Consider the following 21,523-nt stretch of genomic DNA (forward strand, 5'->3'; position numbering starts at 1 on the left):
ACATAAGAAAAAATCTAGCACAAGATAAATTTCAGATAAAAAAATGTTATGGATTTAAAAGTTACTTTTTCAAAATAGGTGCAAAAACCAAATATCGAAATACGTTATTAATTTATAGACAATTAGCCTTAATAATAATAATAATAATAATAATAATAATAATAATAATAATAATAATAATAATAATAATAATAATAATAATAAAATTTGAACCCTCCGCTGCAAAATAAGACACCACAAATAATTACTTGTACATCTCTTATCACAATTTTAGCTGGCGGCGGTTAGCCTCTTAATCTAGGGTTTTTAACTGACTCACTTCCTTACCGCCTCTGCCCTGCTTATTGCGAATTTGAGTAAATTTCTCAGTACTGCATGCATCTTCTCTTGCTTTCTCACTTCAGTAGAGAGAAGATTTACGTTCGACCTTCATATATCGTTTAATTTTGATTTCTTTGTGTTCAGCCAACATTTTCTATATTTTTCAGAAAATTTCATATTTGCTTTACTTTCCTTTTTGTTTTTTTTGGTGTGGGTATTTCTTGTGGAAATCATCTGATGAGAAAAATAACTACAACAATATGATCAGAATATTCCATGATTCTAGTATTTTAAGTCTCTGATGATTTTTGTTCCAGTAATTCACTTTGAATTTGTTCCATTTTAATATTTTGTCCGTTTTTGAATGTTGTGGAGATATGATGATTACAGTCGTTGGTCCGTGTTTCTGAACTACGCAAAATCTCCTGTACACTCAGGTGTACGCGGTACATCCGGATCGTACCCAACCCGGATCCGGATACGGATCCAGATCTGACCTACGTGAACTATCCTACCCGAATGTTAAGTGTTAGTGTCATTTCGATATAGTGTTAGTATCATTTACATGTAGTGTTAGTGTCATTTCAATATAGTGTTAGTATCATTTTAATATAGTGTTAGTATCATTTTTGAAATAGTGTCATTTCTAAAACAAAATAGTGTTAGCGTCATTCCAAGATCATGTTAGTTTTAGTGTCATTTCGTATTAGTGTTAGTATCATTCAAGGTAAGTATCATTTCAAGAGACGCTCAAAGACAAAGTTGAAGAGAAGATAGATACTAGTAGTCTAGTAGCATCAAATTTATGATGCTCTTTTTTTTATGAAAAAGATAGAACGGTGTCGTTCTTTATTTTGATTAAGTTTCATTTGGCCCTACACGTATTTTGAAAATCATGACCAAAGAAAATTCTAAAACATAAGATAATTTTTGTATATTTTTCACCACACTTTGTATTGAAGTGCTGTCAACTACGTGGTCAAAAAGTTTTTTACTCCTCCTCTAGGCTCAATTTTTTTGGGCATGAAAATTAAAAAATTTAAAATTTTAGTCTCAATTCTTTTAAGCACTTAAGTTTAGTTATTTTGGACATAGAGATTAGAAAATTTAAAAACTTAGTCTCATTTCTTTTAAGCACGAAGATTAAGAAACTTAAAGCTTAATTTTTTTGAGAACGGATATTAAATTTACTCTTATGGAAAAATTGATGTGGTCCACATCAAATAAACATTTTAAGTAAATTATCATACCCTAGTCACCTACTATATAAACAATGTTGTTGAGGCTACACAATATTCACTTATTTATTTTTAAATGAAAGATACTACTACTACATATCATGAATTTAAAAGTAATATTCAATTTGTTCGTAAAAATTGTAGTTCTATACTGTTTTATACTTATATAAAAAAAGTTATTATTAACATTAGCACAAATTTTAGGTTTAGGGCAATTTTTTAGTTTGAATTTATAAATATTTTAAATTTAGCCAAAACTTATAGCTCGAGTCAAAATTTTAGTTATTTGAGGGTGATGTGTCTCGTCAATGAAATGATGACGTTTGAGAGCAAATGTGAAAATAACAATTAGGGTTAATTACGCCAAAAATCATGAACTTTGGGTCCATTTTCAAACTTTTCATGATTTTTTTTTATATAAAAAATTCCCTAAATTTAAGTTGATGAACAATTTTTCCATAATTTCTAAAAATCCTCAAATTCATAGCTGACATGACATTTTTAAGTGACCTGAAAAGTGACATGGCATCGCCGGACGGGAACCAAAATGACGTCGTTTTGAGCCCCAACCATGCCTCATAACTTGAAAACTGCAGAGACGTCGCCAGGACCGTTCGCTTGGCGGTGGTAGCCTCGGGTCTGCTGCTCGCTGGAGTCAAGGACGGCTGAATTCAACAAGAGAGAGGAGAGCTGAAATCGATTTTGAAAAGGAAAGAAGACATTAGGGTACGAATTGGGGAGTCGGGCACGAAGGAGAGTGCAAAAAGCATGGAAACGTGGCAATGGCACTGAAGTTCAAAGGCCGAGGCGGCGGTGATGGCTTTGATGGAGAAGCTAGGGCACGAATTGGGGAGGGAATAATTTTTGTTCAATTTGTGAGGCCGAACACGATGAGGGCGGCGGCCGAGCGAGGTCGGGTGGCAGCGCCACGCCGCGCGAAGGGGGCGCAAACCTAGACGACACAAACCCTAGAGAGGCGCGAGCTCTGAGGGAGAAGAGGAAATCGAGGTTTGGTGGCGCGAGGTCTGGAACGGCAGCCACCTGTGGTGGACGGCGGCGGTGGAGGAGCAGCCACCTTTAGCGGCGGTAGAGGAGCAGCCATATCAATTTTTTTTGTTTTTTTTGTTTATTATTTTCCATGTGTCAATTTTCGATCCACATAAGCGCCATGTTAGCTGAGCGTATTGCCTAAAAATTGTCATGTCAGCCCGGAGCTTCCCCGGAGGAAAAAGTCATGGAAAAATTATTCAATACATTAAATTCAGGGAATTTTTCATAAAAAAAAAGTTTATGAAAAGTTTGGAAATGAACCCAAAGTTCATGATTTTTGGCGTAATTAACCCTAAAAATTATAACGTAATTTATTTTAACTGGGGCTATTGTTTAATAATAATCCTTTATTTTAATTGTCAAAAGTTGAGCGTTTTACATTGAAAAGATAAATATATGTTAATCTACTATATTTTACATCTACTTGAACAATTTTAAGCTTGTTCTATTGTATAATTTTCCAAGTACTAGATTTTATGTATTATTAATCTAATTTGTTGCTCATACTTATAACATACTCAAATTTCGTACAAGTTCAATTCCCTAATGTAAATTCTTGTCTCTGCTACTGCGTATGATTGAATGAAATGAGAGAGGAATGGAGCTGAAATAGGAATGGAATGAAGAAGGGAAAAGAATGACAATCCGTGGTGATTCCTATACATATTAAGGAGATAATTGGTATGATGGAATGAAATGAGAGAGGAATGGAATGGAAGTATGAGTGGAATGAAGAGGGGAAATAAATGACAATCCTTGGTAATTCCTATGCTTGGTATGCACAAGGAATACAAAAGAAATAGAAATGTGATTCTTTATTTGATTCCATTCCTATAAATGGTAGTTATAAATAAAGTCTAAGAATGAAATGAAGTTTATTTTATTTTGTTAGGTCCGGAGGGTCTCGAATAGGTGTATGGGGGGGGGGGGGAATACACCTATGGGCTATTTTTCTCCTCTAAAACAGAGGGATCTCAAGATAGAGATCAAAACAAAACTTTACAAGCAAACTAAAACACCTATTAACAGAAAGGAGTTTTGACCAAACAGGGTTGACGACTGATACTGAAATACTCTTTAGTAAGGAGTTATTAGTTAAGTCACTGGAACTTAACTGATGCATGTTAAGGCTTCAGTCGAGTTTGCTAAGACAGAGATGTTACAAGTCTTCTTGACTATCAGAGGATAGATCAGTCAGACTAATAAGATACGCAGCGGAAATAAATTTGTTTCGTAATAGCCTCGGCTGAGCACGTTGTTAGCCTTAGGTTTCTCTTTGCAGTTAATCAGAATTCAGTTTATCAAAAGTAAGAACACAAGTAAGAATGTAAAACTGAAAGCTGTAAATAACACAAAGACTTTTACGTGGTTCGGAAAATACTTCCTACATCCACGGTCGGTTGATCAGACCAATAATCTACTCCGCAAGTGCTTAACTGGTGCACTGCAAACCGAACTGTGTGCTTGCCGGGTGCATACAACCGTACCACTGAAGATTCCACTCTTCAGTACCAACACTTCACTCGCGTTGGATTTCTCACTCCTAGCACGACCTTGCACTAGGATCTCACGGAGTCAGAGTACCTTCCTGAACTCCTTTTCACTCAAACACTCGATTCTATCTCGAAGGGAGGTTTGAAATCTTGCCAACTAAACTTCAAAGAACAAGTTCTTTGGAGCTAGTTTGACCTAGGCTTCTGGGTGAACAGAGGTTTGCCTAAGGTCTAAGAGAATGTGTGTAATCAGCAGTGACTGATTTTTAGCTTTGGAATTCTCTTCTTCGGTTCAAGCTTTGGGGAGGTTAAGCTTTTGGCTGAGAAACTATTTTGGCTGAGTTTTAGCTTATGTTGTTGAATCGGTGAAGATTGAAGTGGCAGCGGAGTCGGAGGTATTGGCAGGAGTAGTTGACATTTCCAAGTAGAACAGCAACAGCAACAACAACAGGTACTATCTCGTCTAGCAATTGTTGGATAGTATACCCGTGAAGCACAATACAACTTAAAACAAAAGCAAAGATTACAATGGAAAAACTGAAAATGCACTGAAAAGAAACTAGAACAAACTCAAAGCCGAGTCGAGGAGTCCTCTCTCCATAAGACGAGATACACCCCAGTAGTGCTCACGGTAAGGCGTGTCGTTCCCAAAGATGAAACGACTTTGTCCTTCAAAGTAGCATCACCGCAAACTAAGAAGGCTCCGGCGAACTAAATGAGATGAGAATTGAGCTTTATGCTCCTACGAATGCAGCTAGGATGATGATATGACATGGAGAGAAGAGAGAACTTATGTTGGTATGTTCTACTCCATCTACAAATGAGGCTGTATATAGCCACACCATGGGAGGTGAAAGACCTTAGCTTTCATGATGCCATCATGGCTCATCATGGCTAGCCATTAATCATTGGTGGTTACAGCAACTGAAAGGCCAAAGGTCTTGGCAGTTATGACAGCTCAAAGGTCTCACGTGTAGTACACAATTTTAGTATATCATTTCTCACTCACCAAAAATTGGTTTTGAGACAATGAAAATACTACGATTATCTATAAAAAAAATATAGAATAATCATATTATATTTAATTCTTTAAGGAATTAACTAAATAACCACCACAAATTAGTTAAGTATAAAAATACACAAAACTAATTTCCAACAGTATGTAGTAGCCCGCTCTTTTATTTTATGATTAAGATCAGTAAATGCGATATTTAATTATTGCATCCTCCAATAATATTAGCGAAGTCAAGTTATTAAATTATATGCTACAAAATATTATTTCTATTTATTATTGTTACTTGAGTCGTGAATTTATTCCGACTTGTTAATCTAATTAAATCTGTGGATTTAATTTAGATATTAGACGGCATGTGAAGCGAATTAAATCTAAGTATTTAATTTAGAATTAGCAGGCAAGAAATTAGATATTGAAATATGGATTTATTAGAGTAACCAGTATTCGACTACAAACACGCGATATTAGCAAAACTCGAAAAAAAACTCGAAACTATATTTCAGATGTAAAATAAAAGACAGAAGGATTTGTTCCTAGTCATATTACAACTTTACTCCTACTATCTAGCTTGTACACGCAACAACAAAAAGGGAAAAAGGCAAAGAGAGAAGAAAATAGGGGGAATGGATGTGTTGTACAAGGGCAGCTGCAACAATAGCTCCCATCCCTTCTCTGCAACTGGAGCAGCTTCAAGGCCATAACCAAGGTACACCCAGGGAGTCAATTAGCCACCCTATGATAGCCCATCCCCTCAGCTACCACCACCTTCACCATATTCGATTCTTTAAGGCTATGAGTCATTTCATTCATTCCTTAGTCCATCAACTGCTGCCAAACTTCAAATAGGTAAGCTATGGCTTAAGTTTTCCACCAGTCCATTCTTGATTCCTCCTGCATATGTCAATAAACAACATCTGAAATTTTAAGTTATCTCATCATTAAACTCAAATAGCGCAACAAACAACTAAAAGAACAAAACAATCAAGGTATTTACTATCTTATATGCCCTCTTTCATGATATGCATTTCACGCCCCAACACAACCGATGATCAGTTTTCTTATGAGATACAGACAATACGCTTATAAAAATAGCTAAACCATATGAGTTTCTGTAATTGAGAATAACCCAAAGCATGTTATAGAAATAGAATAACTCAATTAGTTTTTATTCACAAGACAAAAGCATAAATGGCATCAATAGACTAGAATTTTATGCGAGATAAGTGTGTTTTAACATATTAGCTTTTAAACTAAGTACTCAAGATATATGAGATTCATAGAGTATTAGATAACACAAGAATTCCTTTTACACAACAGTTGGGGATCGAACTTAGCATTTGGGGGAAAGGGTTGTACCTATTCCATTAAACAAGGACGAGGGAGGCTGCCTTGATTCCATCGAACCAGAGATGCAGCGACTCGGCGGCGTCGAACTAGAGAGAAGGATGTGGTCAGAAATGGCTGTCTACTCCGTCGGGTTCCGAAAGAGGCCGCCAGATTTCTGAGCAGGGGCGGCGGACCGTCGGTTCTGGTAAGCGGAGGGTTCAGCGAGGATAAGAGATGAGAGAAGGAGATTTTTAACAATTTTTTAGAGTTATCTTTACGTAATTCTTATGGATTTGCACGATTTATTACCTACCCTCATTGATTGATTTCTCATCCAACTAGAACTCATGTTTCCACTCACAACTAGGAAATGATTAACTTAGACTACAAAACAAGATTGAGGACGTGAAGGCTGTATAAAGAGACCATATTTCGTTCAAGATGGCTAGGGAAATTCGCGCTGATTAAATTGATGTCGCCATGTAATAAAAAATTCTTGTGCTCCTACTAAGTGTTCTCCTGAACTTGCTTTCTATAGTAGAGTTTGTGATACTATATTTTTTTTATAAATTATATAAGTAAATAAAGAAATTCAAAGACTGCAAGACGGAGGACTCGAACCTAGCGCATCAGGTTTTAGGCATTAACCTTTTACCACTAGGCCAACACACGTACACTATACTTTACCTTTTTTTTGTTTTACTTTTTCTTTATAAAATAAAACTTGAATTCACAACTAGTAATAATATTGATTGTGATCGAATTTGAATTTTAAAATTCGAATTCACAGCCACACTAATTATTTCATTGTGAATTCAAATTTTAAAGCTTACATTTATTATCAATACTAGTTTTAAAGCTTAAATCACAACCAACAATTAGTATTGATTATGAATTTCACAACAAACACTATTGCTAGTTGTGAATTCGAATTTTAAAATTTGAATTTACAATTAAAAATAGTTCTGGTTGTGAATTAGAACATTAAAATTCGAATTTAAAACCAACACTATTATTGGTTGTAAATTCAAATTATAAAATTTGAATTCACAGCTAAAAATATTATTTGTTGAGAATTATAACTCAAAAACTTAAATTCACAATTGAAAGATTAGTGATAATTTTTAAATTTTTTATATAAAGAAAAAAATGATAATTATAGTAAAATTTTAATTTTTTATTTTAATGGATAATTTTTAATTAATTTTACTATTATAAGTTCAACATTTTTTAAGTCAACTCAATATTTTAAGTTGAACATATTTAAAGTCCACTCAATCTTATATGAGATGATGAAAGTTAAGCTTGAGTTGTTGGTCCATGAAAGAAGAAGTAGTAGAAGTAAAAAAGAGATAGAGGCAAATCATTATTTCTTAGACCACACGATCGATGATGCGGTAATTTATTAGAAAGCAAGATGGTAGCCGATGGGCTAAACAGTGCTTTCGGTAGCTAAATACGATGGGAGAGAGTGATGATGAATTAATCGAAGTAGCGGGGGCAGGAGCAGGCGCTCATTCTGCACTTGGTGGGGAGTGAGCACATCATTCGCTGCATCTCCATCTGCCCCTGCGGCATTTCCATCATCATCTCCTTCACTGCTTGGCACCGGCATTCCGAGCTCACCTGCCTCAGCTTCTCGCAGCAGTCGTCGAGGTGCTCCTCTCTGTAGCGGCGCCCGATTCTGAAGAAGGCATCGCCATCGGCGTAGGGCTCCCTCCTCATCTTGCTCTCCGCCCACATCATGCAGCTCCTCATCGGCATCTGCTCCTCCACCTCCCGCTCGCACTGCTCGCCCCTAGGCCTGTAGCTGTACGCAGACGCGCTGCCCACCGCCACCAACAGGAGGATCAGAGCTGCCACCTGCTTGCCCGCCATTGCTATGTAATGTTAATGTACGTACGTGGTAATATATATAACAAGCTTAAGATTGTTGTTGTGTGTGGATGATGGTAGTGGTGAAGTGGGAGCGGTTTTTATAGAGGATTTGAGGGATTTGCATGCCCCCAACGTGGTGGCGCTGTGCTGTGCTGACCGATGCGGCCGAGTGGACCTTCCACGTACCTAAATTCATGCATATGCTGCTGCTGTCATTGCAGAGATCATATGTGGGCTGCCACTCCATCCAGATTTGGCGCTTTTAGGATTAAAGGCTTTCCGTGTGTGTGTCTTCAAATTAAATATACTGTTCTATCAATAACACTTGTTTAAGAGCATCTCCGGCCCGTTTTCTTGGTGGCGGATCGAGCTGGCCCGTTGAGGAGGGTGGTGGGCTGGCGCACCGGCTGGCTCGAGGGCGGCACGAGTGAGAAAGGAGCCTTTAGTCACCCCAAGGTGACCCGCCCGAACTTTTACTATTAGTTGTGTATTCTTATGTAAATTAACATGCATGCATCGAATATTGAGTAATAAAATCATTAATTCTCGCTGACTTTGTGAAATCACTCTACTTCCTATCCAAATGGGCATCTACGAGTCTTTTCATATATATATACTAATATATAAAAATCAAAGATTTATGTCATACCAGATGCTTGAATAATTGAAATTCAAATTAGGTTGTTCTGAGCAGGGGTGGTAAAACGGGTTCGGTTATAACCGAAATCGAACCAGAATTTCGGTTAATCGGTTAACCGATAACCGAAATTGACAGGTTCGATTCCGGTTATCGGTTATTAAATTTTAGATATATCGGTTATTCAATTTAACCGGTAACTGATCGGTTAAACTAAATTAATTGGATTCTGTATTAGTAATTAATTGAAATATTATATTTCATTATTTTATTAAAAAAATTAACCGAAATAGGATTAGGAGCAATTGAGTTACTAGGGCTGCACGATTGAGATTTGAGATTTGAAATCAAAACGCAAAGTAATTTGTATTAATTCTGTTTACTGATACTTTAACAAATTTTTGAAGGACTTATAATTAGTGATTAAGCACTGAGCTAAACATCTTTCTTTTTTTGAAAGGGACTGAGCTAAACATCATAATGCTATAAATTCTTAGGAGGTGATTGGTATGGTGGAATGGAGGTGGGAATGGAATGGTGATTCCTACCTCCATTCCATTCCTATGCTTGGTATATTTTTATTTTAGGAATCATCATTCTTAAGGGAATCACCATTCCTTTACATATAGGAATCATCATTCCTTCCCTCCAACATGGTATTACCCATTCCATTCCATTTCTAATTCCACCTAAATTTAGGTTTTGACAAAATTACTCTTATATATTTTGCACCCTCATCTCCAACCCCACCCCAGCCCCCTCTCCCCCCCCCCCCCCAAAAAAAATATTTTTTTTATTTTTTTTTATTTTTCTCGCCACCCCAGCCCCCACCCCCAATTTTTTTTTTTTTTTTTCTCGCCACCACCACACCCCACCCACCCCTCCCTCCCCTCCAATTTTTTTTTCTCCCCACCCCACCTGCCACCCCCCCACCCCCCCCCCCACTCCCAACATTTCATTTTTTTTCTCGCCACCCCTCCCAACCCACCCAAAAAAAATTTAACCTTTTTTTTAGTTTTTCTCGCCACACCCCACCCCCAAAAATTTTATTTTATTTTTTTAAAATTTTTCTCCCCCCACCCACAATTTTTTATTTATTTATTTTACTCGCCACCCCCACCCCACCCCACCCATCCTTCATGATGCAGAAATGCGACAAAGATACATGCTCCATTGGTATTGCAACTCAAGAAGATCCAATTCTTAGGAAATTTGGTATAAAATCATAATAAATTTCTAAATTTTAGTTTTTCCCACAATCTTTCATTCTTGTTTCAAAATTCATGATAAATCATTTTTTTTGGAATTTCCCACGATGACATATATATTTCGATAAAAAATTTAAATAACGTGGCAATACAATGTAATTACATGAAAATTATGTGACATGGCAATCGAATTGCCCCCTGCGTTTTGACGGTGATTGATCCCATTAGAGCAGCGCTTGGGGCGGCCTTTAAAACGTGGAGGCATTTTGCTTTAGTTTTGAAACGTTGAGGTAGGTAAACAACGTCAACCCTGATGTTAGGGTGTTAAAGGTGACAGGGGTGTCAACGTTGAGGGGGAAAGTGGTACTTAACCCTTAAATATGCCACATCATTCAAGTTCGGCGCCACGACATTTAAAAAATTCGCTGAAAAATCACACTATGGAAAATTTCAAAAAAGTGATTTATTATGTATTTTGAAACAAGAATGAAAGTTTGTGGGAAAAACCAAAATTTGAAAATTTATTAATGTTCTAAACCAAATTTACCCTAAAAAAATTGGGAGGTACGGGGGGAGGGGGGTTAGTGGGAGGTGGGTGGGGGGTGGCGAGATTTTTTTTAGAAAATAAAAAAATAAATTGAGGGGGGGGGGGGGGGGGGGGGGGGGAGGTGTGGGGGTGGTGAGTAAAATAAACAAAAATTTGGGGGGGGGGGGTGGGGGGGGGGTGTGGGTGACGAGAAAAATTAAAAAAAAAAAAAAAGATAGGGGGTAGGGTGGGGGGTGGGGTTGTGGGTGGCAAGAAAAATTTAATTTTTTTTTCGGGTGCATGTTTCTGTGTAGTAGTAATATGCATGGAAAATAAGTCAATTTTTTTTAAAAAAAAATTGATTAATATTCTTTTTTTTTTCTTTTCGATTTTACCCCAGTGCATATTTTGGATTGTCCCTACAAATATAACACAAAATAGAGGTGGAAGAGAGATGCAAAATAATGTCAATTTGATAAATTATGATGTAAATGTTAATTTAGCAAAACAAAATAATTCCATTCCATTCCTAAAATTTATTTTTAGATACCAATCATAGGAATGGAATCAAACAAGGAATTACAATTCCATTCCTTTTGTATTCCTTGTGCATACCAAGCAAAGGAATTGTCATTCCTTTCCTCCCTTCATTCCATTCCTACCTCCATTCCATTCCACCCTCATTCCATTCCATCATACCAATCAGCTCCTTAATTTTTTTAAGTTCTAGAATTAGAAATTTGGGAACTCTACATATACGCTGTATTAGAATACAACTTGCACTCCACTCATACGACAAGTCCAATATTGCTAAAATTCATGCCAATTGGTTTCTTATTTAGCTTGTTCCAATATTGCTAAAATTCATGCCAATTGGCCACCCACAATTTACTTAAGTAGAAAATAATTTAATTTATTTAACTTATTTTTTAAAATAAAAATAAGATTTAGTTATTTTATCATATTATCTACACAATAGTTATTTTTTTGCAATTTTTTGGTAACTTTTTTATTTTTATTAAAAATAAATTAAAAATAAAAAATGCAAAAAAATTAAAAAAAATAAGTACAATGTAGAGAATGTAATAAAATAACTAAATCCTATTTTTATTTAAAAAAATAAATTAAATAAATCAAGATTGTCCTTATTATATTAGTGTGTGGGTGGCCACAATGTGGCTGCATAGATTTATTGTTTTTTAAAGCATGAAAAATCTTATGTGGACTTTGATGCTTCTTATATGCATATGAATGGTTTTGCTTTGAATTTTCTATTATATTTATGCCATTTGGCCTGAAGAATCAGAGGAGAAGTAAAATGTCATTCTAAACCGGTTAACCGAGTCCAAAACTGATTCGATTTTCGGTTAGCAATTTTAGTGTTAATCAGGTCCGATTAACCGAAAAATCGGTTCGGCTATAACCGAATTGGACCGATTACCACCCCTAGTTCTGAGCACTAATATTTCTTTAGTTTAAGAATGATATACTAAAAATATATTGGTTCTCTCTCCGTTCCACCTATCTTGAGACATTTTCCTTTTTGAGTCGTCCTGACTCCCACCTATCTTGAGATATTTCCTTATTTGGGAAAAAAATTGTCCCGTATTCGCATTTTTCACCTTTTCACCTACCACACTTAAAACACTATAATACTAGTTTCTAAATTCTGTGCACGCAAATTTTGTCTCGAGATAGATTGGACAGAGGAAGTATTTAAAAACATTATAATATATTTCAATATTCATTTTTTTTTTATAAATTCATTTTCGATTTGTTTTAAGAAAAATGTATGCATGTATGTCATCCAGATGTCAGTGAACTGAATTAGCCAAGACAACAAGAACTAAGAGTTTTATCACGCAATATATAATTGGAAGGTTGATAATTATTTGAATATTATTAGACATAAAAAAATATTTAAATTAAAATAGTAAGAATAAAAACTATCCACTAAGATTAAAAAAAAAACCATATTTACCACTTTACCTTTCACATAATTTTTCAGTTGTGAATTCGAGTTTTTGAGCTACAATTCACAATAATAATATTTCTAATGGTAAATTCAAGTTTAAAACTTCAATTCACAATCAACACTAGTGATTCACTTGTGAATTCAAATTTTAATCCAGTCTTAAATCGCATCTGAGCTACTCATTCGAGAAGATTGTGATGATACTTTTTTAGTCCATTTCTTGAATCCCAATGCATGTTTCTCTCACACACACAAGTATTAATATTACACGTGTAATAACAATATAAACGAACACAAAAATTGCATTTTTTTTGTTGGAAAAATTCTACTCCCTCCGTCCACGAAAGTATGGCGCTTTCTCCATTTTTGGTGTCCACGAAAAGTATGACACTTTCATTTTTTTTTTTTTTTGAGAACAAAGCCACCACTTTATAAATCAAGCAAGAGAATTAACAAGAGTACTGGGGACAACACCAGTAAAGAAATTAGAAACATTGCGCAAAACAGTAGCATGCTTAGCTAATATATCAGCAATACTATTACCGTCCCTGGGAGTCCAGCTGTAGGAAACACGACGGAAGCTAGCAGCAATCTCACAAATATCCCACAAAGTAGCGCCCACATAAGAGAAGTCAGTGAAAGAGTTGGTGAGCTTCCAAAAGAGGTTCTGGCAGTCCATTTCTACAATAACATTCTCTTTCCTCCACTCTTTGCAAAGGCGCAGACCCTCCGCAACAGCCAAGCCCTCCCCTTCTTCAGTCGTAAACGCTCCTTCCACAAAGCCGAACCGGCACCGTCCGCATCCGTAAGCACAGCTGCCAAACCCACACCCACACCTCTAGCAAAAGCGGCATCACAGCTCACCTTCCACTGGTTTTCCTCACACCTCAAAGACGGGGCACGAGAGACCCGGGCCTGTGGAGTACTCACGATTTTGCTCCACAGTGAACGCTGCGCGATCGAGAAGCAATCTTGATGGCTAAGAGTTTTATCTTGGAAAGTTCTCAAGTTTCTAGCATACCACACAGTCCAGCAGAGGACGGCAAAGAGATTTTGGGTTTCTTTAGGATGATTCTCACGGAAGAAGTCGAACCAATCTTTGATGGAGCACAACGCCGAAGCAGGTAGAGGCTGAAGGCGAAGAGGCGAAGCCGCCCAGAAAAACTGAACATCATTTTTTGAACATGGACTCACATCTTTTCCTTATATTTTATCCTTACATATACAATTTATTTACAAAAAAATCACTCTCAATTCAATCTCAACCACTCTTTTCAAAAAATGGTGGGACATTTTCTCCACTACATAAAAATCACCACCAATTTTATTAAAATATGTGCCCACCCAAAGTACTATACTTTTTGTGGACGGAGGGAGTATGTTTTGATGAAATCCTAGAACCCCACGATGAAACCTTGCTGATGGCCGAACCATAGCTTATGAATATGACAAGTATTCTAAGTTGATGTAGTTCACTAAAGAAGTCGAAGGCTGCTTGACCCAGCTGGAGTCCCACGTTGATAGAAAAATCCCAGCCTTAAGGATCAGGAATACAGCTAAGCTGATCGAGGTTCGTGCCTAGGCCACAGAGCACAAGGACTTTGGTGTACTCAATGCTAAGCTGATTGAAGCATCCGTTTAACCTAGCAGACTAACTAAATGACAACAAGTTGACTCGTGCCCATATTCACTCATGCCACGTCATCCCTTTGGTCAAAAGGCTCAAAGAAAAGTCAATCCCTAAAGCGTATACTCTTTCAAACATTAAATGCCTCTGAATATGAATTAAATGTGAATCGCAATTTTTAAAATAAAGTACAAGGATGAATGCTGAACATCAACATCATGTACGGATATGCAGATCTTTCAACTTAGCTATTTCTTGCTGCAATGTTAAGAATTCAAAGAAAACAACGGATCGAAATCTGAAGAAGGCTCTGTCCAACGACTAGATTCACTCTTCGGTCTATATATACATGGGAAGAAATAGACACGTGGTGGTGGTGGTGGAAAACATGAAGTTGTTGTATATTTTTAGGTTATATCCTTAAAAACCAACAAACTATCATGAATAGGAACTATATCTTCATTGTAAATTTCAAGTTAATACTTGCAAATATGAACTACAAGGCATTTTCAATGTAAGCATCCTAAACCTAGCAATGAACACACTGATCTTCAGAACATATTCTTCATTGTAACAGTGCGTTCATATAGTTAGATAAACCCCTTCCCTCTGTAACCTCTCACAAAGTTGTAAAGACGAAGTGAAGAAGTAAGAAGAAGTCGACGAGTAAGCTTCGAGTGTGAAGTCTGAAAGTTGGCGAAGTAACGAGATCGCAACCTCGAAAATTGTCAAGAACGGGATTGAAAGATTTGTTGCTCTCGCAAACACAAAATTGTTGGGTAGAATGTTCAAACAACATACACAACAATCTATAGAAAAGTAGTAAGCATCGGAAATGTAAAGTACGCACAATAGATAATTATTAAAATAATTTTTTATAGAAACGGAAAAAAGAAAGAAGAACCTAAACCCTTGACAGCACAGAAAAGCAGACTAAGGGCCGAGCCTCATTAAAACCTCAATAAGAGGAAAAATAGTACTCGTCTAAGAGAAAAAAAAAGTATGGAGAGCTGAGTTAGGACTATTTCAGAAACTCCGGCCGGACCATTGCCCCTAAACAGTCCCGGCTCCCCAGTACAGAACATAAACAAACCAAAAAAGTAACACCAAAGAAAAGAAAAAATTAAAAAAAATAAAGCAACCAGTGTAATCGAAGCCCTTCTCATAAAAAAAGTACGCACAATAGATAATATTTATACTGCAGTGTTAATTAATTGCAGTTGTATATTCACTATAAAAATCCCTTTTACAATGAAGATACATGGACCGTTCAATTAGAATCCCTCTAATTGAATGGAAGTTGAAAAGAAAAGAAATCTCTTCTAATCCTATCAACTAGAATGCTAGCAACAACTAGACTTGAATGAAGCTATACTAGAACAACAATCAACCTAACACTAGTCCTAACAATCGAGTCTCCCACTCACGGATTGCTAAGCACACGAGTCTCCCACTTAAGGTGTGTAGTGGGCAAAATCCGTCAACTTGGCTTAAGCCCAATTAACACTCCAAGCGGACCTAATGAGTCAAGCAACTCGGTACATCCAGTCCGACAAGCTTCGGACCAACTTGGGTCGACAACGATGATAGACCAATTACTTAAGAAAACATGTTCGCCCAGCCCGATAAGTCAAATTTTAAGACCTACCTGGACTGACCCACGTTGAATACCTCAATTCAAGACCAACCTATCAGAACCGTCAGGCTGAATAATTCACACCCAGCCTGACCTATCAAGCTAGTCAGCCAAGCTAGCTCGCCAATCTGGCACAACGGATTGACCTTAAAGGCTTAGTCAGTCACATGAATTGGCCCATCTACCCCAAAAAGCTATAGATCAACTTGAATCGATAACCAGGCTGGATGTATCACATTCGGCCCAAAGGTTACCGTCCACCTAGTTGACGAAGTCACACGACCTAGCCATCAACCTTAAGAATCGTTTTCCACCAAGCTGACACGATCAAACGGGTAAATCTTTGTGATCCCATCCAAATCGCAACAACCCGAGAGATAAGGGCCTTGACGAGGCCAAACTGTAGAAACGCTAGCGGCTGGATGTCCACTATATAAACAGCCCGACTAGGTCATCAAACGGAGACGAAAAATCCTACTTGCTCTCTACTTCTTGAACTCTCTCTCTACTCTGCCGCCAGGCTGATTACTCTTCCAAGTCGGATACAGCCAACTTGGCCGCTTTCCATATTTCATTATCACAACCGGCTGTCACCGTTTCCACCCTCCGACGCCGCCGACACCTTGGAATAACCATGCATTCCAACCTGTCTTTCTCTCTTGTTTCAATTTATTTGTCATTCTATTTTGCTATACAGTTACTAACTTGAGCGTCGGAGGCTCTACGGTCGACACCCCCTCCCGGTGCTCAACCTAGGGCTCTTACGTGTTCTTGTATTGACAGGTTGCTAGTGCCCAATATATCCGGACGTGCAGACGTCAAACTCAATTGTAGATTTTAGCCTCTACAAGGTGTGTTTCTATGAGATGTCGTGGTTGATGTTCACACAATAGCTTCAGCGTTCCTGCACTTGTATATCTTATAGTCTTTTAGCTTGTAGAGCTAGTACCGAATGCAAAGAACCTTGCCCCTATTTATAGATGTAGATCTAGGCTTGTACGGCACAAAAACTTGCTGATAATCTAGGGTTTTGAACGTCACTTGCTCCCCAAGTTTAGGGATTGATTACACATGTGTAACAACATTCCCTAAAAACATGAAAGTCGTTCAGCTTGTTACATCACTGATCTTCACTTCTCCTCCAAGCATTCTATTTTTCACTCCACTCCTTGTACTCTTTTATATTTGATGCTATGTCCTTGATTTGATTTTCGGCAATTGCACGATTGATTTTGATAAAATCAAAGTCAAAATTAAATTCACTTTGAATAAAATAATAAACCGAAAAATGTAAGTAAAAGTATATTAATTCTCTTATTTGATAATTAATGAAGAAGAAAAAATAAAAAGAGTATTAATTCATGAATTAATAACTCTAACAATGATCACAATCCTGCAAATTTCTAAGTGCGGGACTGCAATCATGTAAATTGTTAAGTAACGAGATTGCAACCGCAAAAATTGCTAAGTTAAGGTTATGAGATTTCCTGTGGACTCAGGGTCGTAGATTTAGGAGGAGTTACTCCAAACCATGTAAAATATTTGTGTGTTGTACTTAAATCTTCTTTTACTGTCTTGCTATCTACTTGCTTATCTTGTTTAAAATGGCTGATGTCTAGTGGACAAGACTTTAGATAAAAGAAAATTGATTGTGCTCTACAATCTATACTTAGGTCTCAGATTTGCCTTACTTACAAAACCTATCAGCAAGCTGACCTCATGCATCGCAAACTATTTTTCAAAACTACATAAGACTGAATCAAGTCTTTTGATGTGAGATTCAAAGAAAAGATTTTCTAGAAAGTGAGTCTCGTAGTCCACTGAATTCCGCATGATTAATTGAACATGATATCTTGTTTGTCTAAACTGAATAAAGTCAACTTACTTGATGCTTTAGTAAGGTTGCCTATTAGTCAAGTGACTCTTCCTTCACTTACTGAATCCTTCACCAAAAATGTTCATCGCTTGAAAAACTAGAAAGAAATGAAAGTTCATATGTTTGGAGGCATGATTTTAACTCCGTTTCCAAAACCAAAAATGTGTGAAATTTCATTTTTTTAACGGAAAAATTATTTGGAAGATCATTAACGTCCAGGTATATTTTTTTACAATAAAAAGAACAATTCAAAGAAGGGAATTGTACTAGATTATATTAAAAAATCCAGGAGTCTTTTTTATAAACACTCATTTTGCATAGTTTTTATGGCTTATATTCTTTGAATTATGTCAAAGTTGTGTCTGTTGTGTTATCATTTAGAGTTTATTTCATATCATTTTATGAATTCACGTTTGGGTATAGTTTTGGTTAATTGTATGCAAGAATGAGTGTTTCTGGAGCATTAGGAACCAAGGGAATGTGTCTAAGGGAAGAGTTGGAAGAGACACGAGCCCAAATATTGAGAAAGGCAAAGAAAATATGCTAAGTACGATAAAACAGACGGAACGACGACCTAGGGAGTAGGTCGCCGAGTTAGGGCATCTTGGAGAAGAAAATCAACGAGCAACTCGGCGATCGCCGAGTTCCCTGGATCAGTTTTACGTTGGAGTTTTGGTGTTGGGAACCTTATGGAATATCCTAATCCTTGTTTTGATGATACCAAAATTCGTAGGTCGTAATTGTAATAGACTAGAATTGTTTTGAACTCAAGTGTTAGAGTTCAGTTCTAGTTTAGCTTGCAGTGTCGAAGACTGAAGACTGAAGAACGAAGGACTGAAGACTGAAGACTGCAGATACCAACTAAAGTATCAGTTGAAGAATCAGTTGGTAACTGATTACTTAATGCACTCAATGGACTGATACTAAAGTCAAGTATCAGTTGAACATTCATCCTCGGACTGATCTTCCAACGTTCAGAGGAAGCTACGTACCCACAAAGTATAGCCGCATTAAATGTAGAGATCTCAGGATATCCTTATCTCTGCAGAGGTCATTCCTATCTGGTGGTTACTTTTCATAGACGTCACATCTCCTGTCCATCAAGAGAGCCGTTTCCACCCAGACAAGGAACCTCGAAGATTGAAGCCTCAGCCCAAATTCGAATTGCTCTCCAACGGAAGAAATCTTGATGACGTTCTACGCCAACGGATCTATTCAAGAGTTCTCCTACAAATAGCGCTCGAGGATCACTTCAACCTTCACCGATTCAACGACATAAGTTGAAGCTCTGCCGAAATTGCTACTCAGCCTAAAGATTAACCACTCCAAAGCTTGAATCGAAGAAGATAATTCCAAAGCCAAAATCAGTCACTGCTGATTACACATATTCTCTTAGACCTTAGACAAACCTCTGTTTACCCAGAAGCCAAAGGTCAAACTTGCTTCAAAGAACTTGTTCTTTGTAGTATAGTTGGCACTCGTTCAAACCTCTCCCCCAAAAGAGTGTTTGGGTGATTCGGAGTTCAGGAAGGTACTCTGACTCTGAGTGAGAAGTCTTAACACGGGTTGTGCTGAGCAAGAGAAATCCGACACGAGTGAAGTGTGGGTACTGAAGAAGGGTTTTCTTCAGTGGTACGGTTGTGTGCACCCGGCAAGCATACGGTTTGGTTTGCAGTGCACCTGTTAAGCACTTGCGGAGTGGATTGTTGGTCTGATCAACCAACCGTGGATATAGGAAAGGGTTTTTCCGAACCACGTAAAAGTCTCTGTGTTGTGTACAACTTTCAGTTTTACATTCTTACTTGTGTTATTTCAATTGATAAACTGAACACTGATTAACTGCAAAGAGAAACCTAAAGACCAACAACGTGCTCCACCGAGGCTATTGCGAAACTAAGTTTAATTTCCGCTGCGTATGATATCAGTCTGACTGATCTATCTTCTGATAGTCAGGAAGAGTGGTGTCATCTCTGTTTTAGCAAACACTACTGAAGCCCTTACGTGCATCAGTTAAGTTCCAGCAACTTAACTGATAACTCCCTACTGAAGAGTTTTCAGTATCAGTCGTCAACCCTGTTTGGTCAAAACTATTTTCAGTAGAACAGGTGTCTTTGTTTGCGTGTAAAGTTTCGTTTTGATCTCTGTCTGAGATCCCTCTGATTGAGGAGTTTTAAAAATAGCCCATAGGTGTATTCCCCCCCCCCCCCATACACCTATTCGAGACCCTCAGGACCTAACAATTGGTATTAGAGCAGGTTGTTCGCAAGAACACTCTGTATCTAATTAGGTTCTAATTGAATTAGATCCTTTTTCTCAAAGGTCTCGAAAAAGTTCTCTCTTTCTTTTTGTGCTTGCTATATGTTCTATCTGCTGTTATCCGTTCTCTCTTTTTTGATGGAGACTAACCACAGCAGATTATCTTCTCTACCTATGTTTAGTATTGAAAAATACGACATATGGAAGTTTCGGCTTGAAAGCTTACTCACCGCCCAACATTGCCGAATGTGGGAAGTCATCACCAACGGACCAATCACCATCACCGAAACCGTAAAAAAGGTTCTTGTCGATCCCCATCAGGATCGTTACGATGAGGTCCAGCCCAAGCAAAAGGCAGACTTCACCACCGAATAAAGGAAGCAAGATGAGCTAGACAACCTCGCCAAAAGCATCACCTCCGGCACCGTTCCCGACAAGCATGTCATGAAGATCATCAAGTGCGGAACTGCAAAGGAGATGTGGGACATTCTGGAAAGAATGTGCGTAGGTTCCGAGGAAATAAAGGAGAATAAGCTATCCATAGCTTGCCAGAAGTTCGACTCCTTCCTCATGCTCAAGAATGAATCTGTCGAGGAAATGGAACTTAGATTCAATCAAATCTTGAATGAAGTTCAATCCATTTCTAAAGACAAATACACTCAACGAGAAATCAACCTGAAGATTCTTCGAGTACTGCCACGAGGAGAATGGAAGATCTACTCAGTCGCTCATCAACATAAGCCTGGATTCAGTCAGCTCTCGACAAACAAGCTTTTCTCCGATCTCATGGCAAATGAGTTCGACCTTCTGAGAAATCTTGGAATCAAGAAGGCTGGAGGATCAGACGAAGATGGTCCATCAACCTCTAGAGGAGCGGCACTGAAAGCCTCAACAAGAGAAGGTAAGAAGCAGATCAAGGAACCAATGGAACTCAACCCTGAGGACTTCTTCAGTCAATATGCTTTGTTGACTGAAAGATTCAACAAAATGGAGTCCAAGTTCCGGAAGTAAAGAAGGTTCCACAAGCAGCACTACAAAGGAAAGGAAAGAGAAAGGAACTCCAGACATTCCACAGATCGAAGCGGAGAAAGGAAGTCAGCCGCTTACGACATCAAAGATATGGAATGCTTTGGATGTAGAAAGAAAGGGCACTTTCGAAATGAATGCCCTGATCTGACTCAAGCTGAGCGCAGAGAGCTGAAAGCCAAGAAAGATCGCAGCTTTTCGAAGAAGAAAGCGATGGTTGCTGACGATGCTGATTCTTCCAAAGACACATCAGAATCATCCGACTTCGACAGCTCTAGCTCAGACGATGAGAGCCGAGCCCTGATGGCCAATGAATCTGAAAGCATGGCTGACAACAGCTACGACAATGGAATGAATGGCTCAGAGGTAATCTCTCATTCAAAAACTCCTTATACTGATAACTTCCTGATGCTTTCAGGAGACCACTCAGAATCT

At 37.8% G+C, this 21,523-nt stretch overlaps 1 protein-coding gene and 1 non-coding gene across 2 annotated transcripts; one reads left to right on the forward strand and one right to left on the reverse strand.

The window, feature by feature from the left end:
- The first annotated feature begins 548 nt into the window (after positions 1-548).
- On the forward strand, positions 549-628 carry LOC130996359 (small nucleolar RNA Z199). Its single transcript, XR_009092541.1, has one exon. It is a non-coding gene; the product is annotated as a small nucleolar RNA Z199 (small nucleolar RNA).
- Positions 629-7,776: 7,148 nt separating this feature from the next.
- Positions 7,777-8,376, reverse strand: LOC130996065 (2S sulfur-rich seed storage protein 1-like). The gene has a single exon (XM_057921574.1). The coding sequence runs from the start codon at positions 8,319-8,321 to the stop codon at positions 7,926-7,928; it is 396 nt and encodes a 131-aa protein (XP_057777557.1). The 5' UTR covers positions 8,322-8,376; the 3' UTR covers positions 7,777-7,925.
- Positions 8,377-21,523: the final 13,147 nt, after the last annotated feature.

Source organism: Salvia miltiorrhiza, chromosome 7 (genome assembly GCF_028751815.1).
Source record: "Salvia miltiorrhiza cultivar Shanhuang (shh) chromosome 7, IMPLAD_Smil_shh, whole genome shotgun sequence".
In the NCBI taxonomy this organism is placed as follows: Eukaryota; Viridiplantae; Streptophyta; class Magnoliopsida; order Lamiales; family Lamiaceae; genus Salvia; species Salvia miltiorrhiza.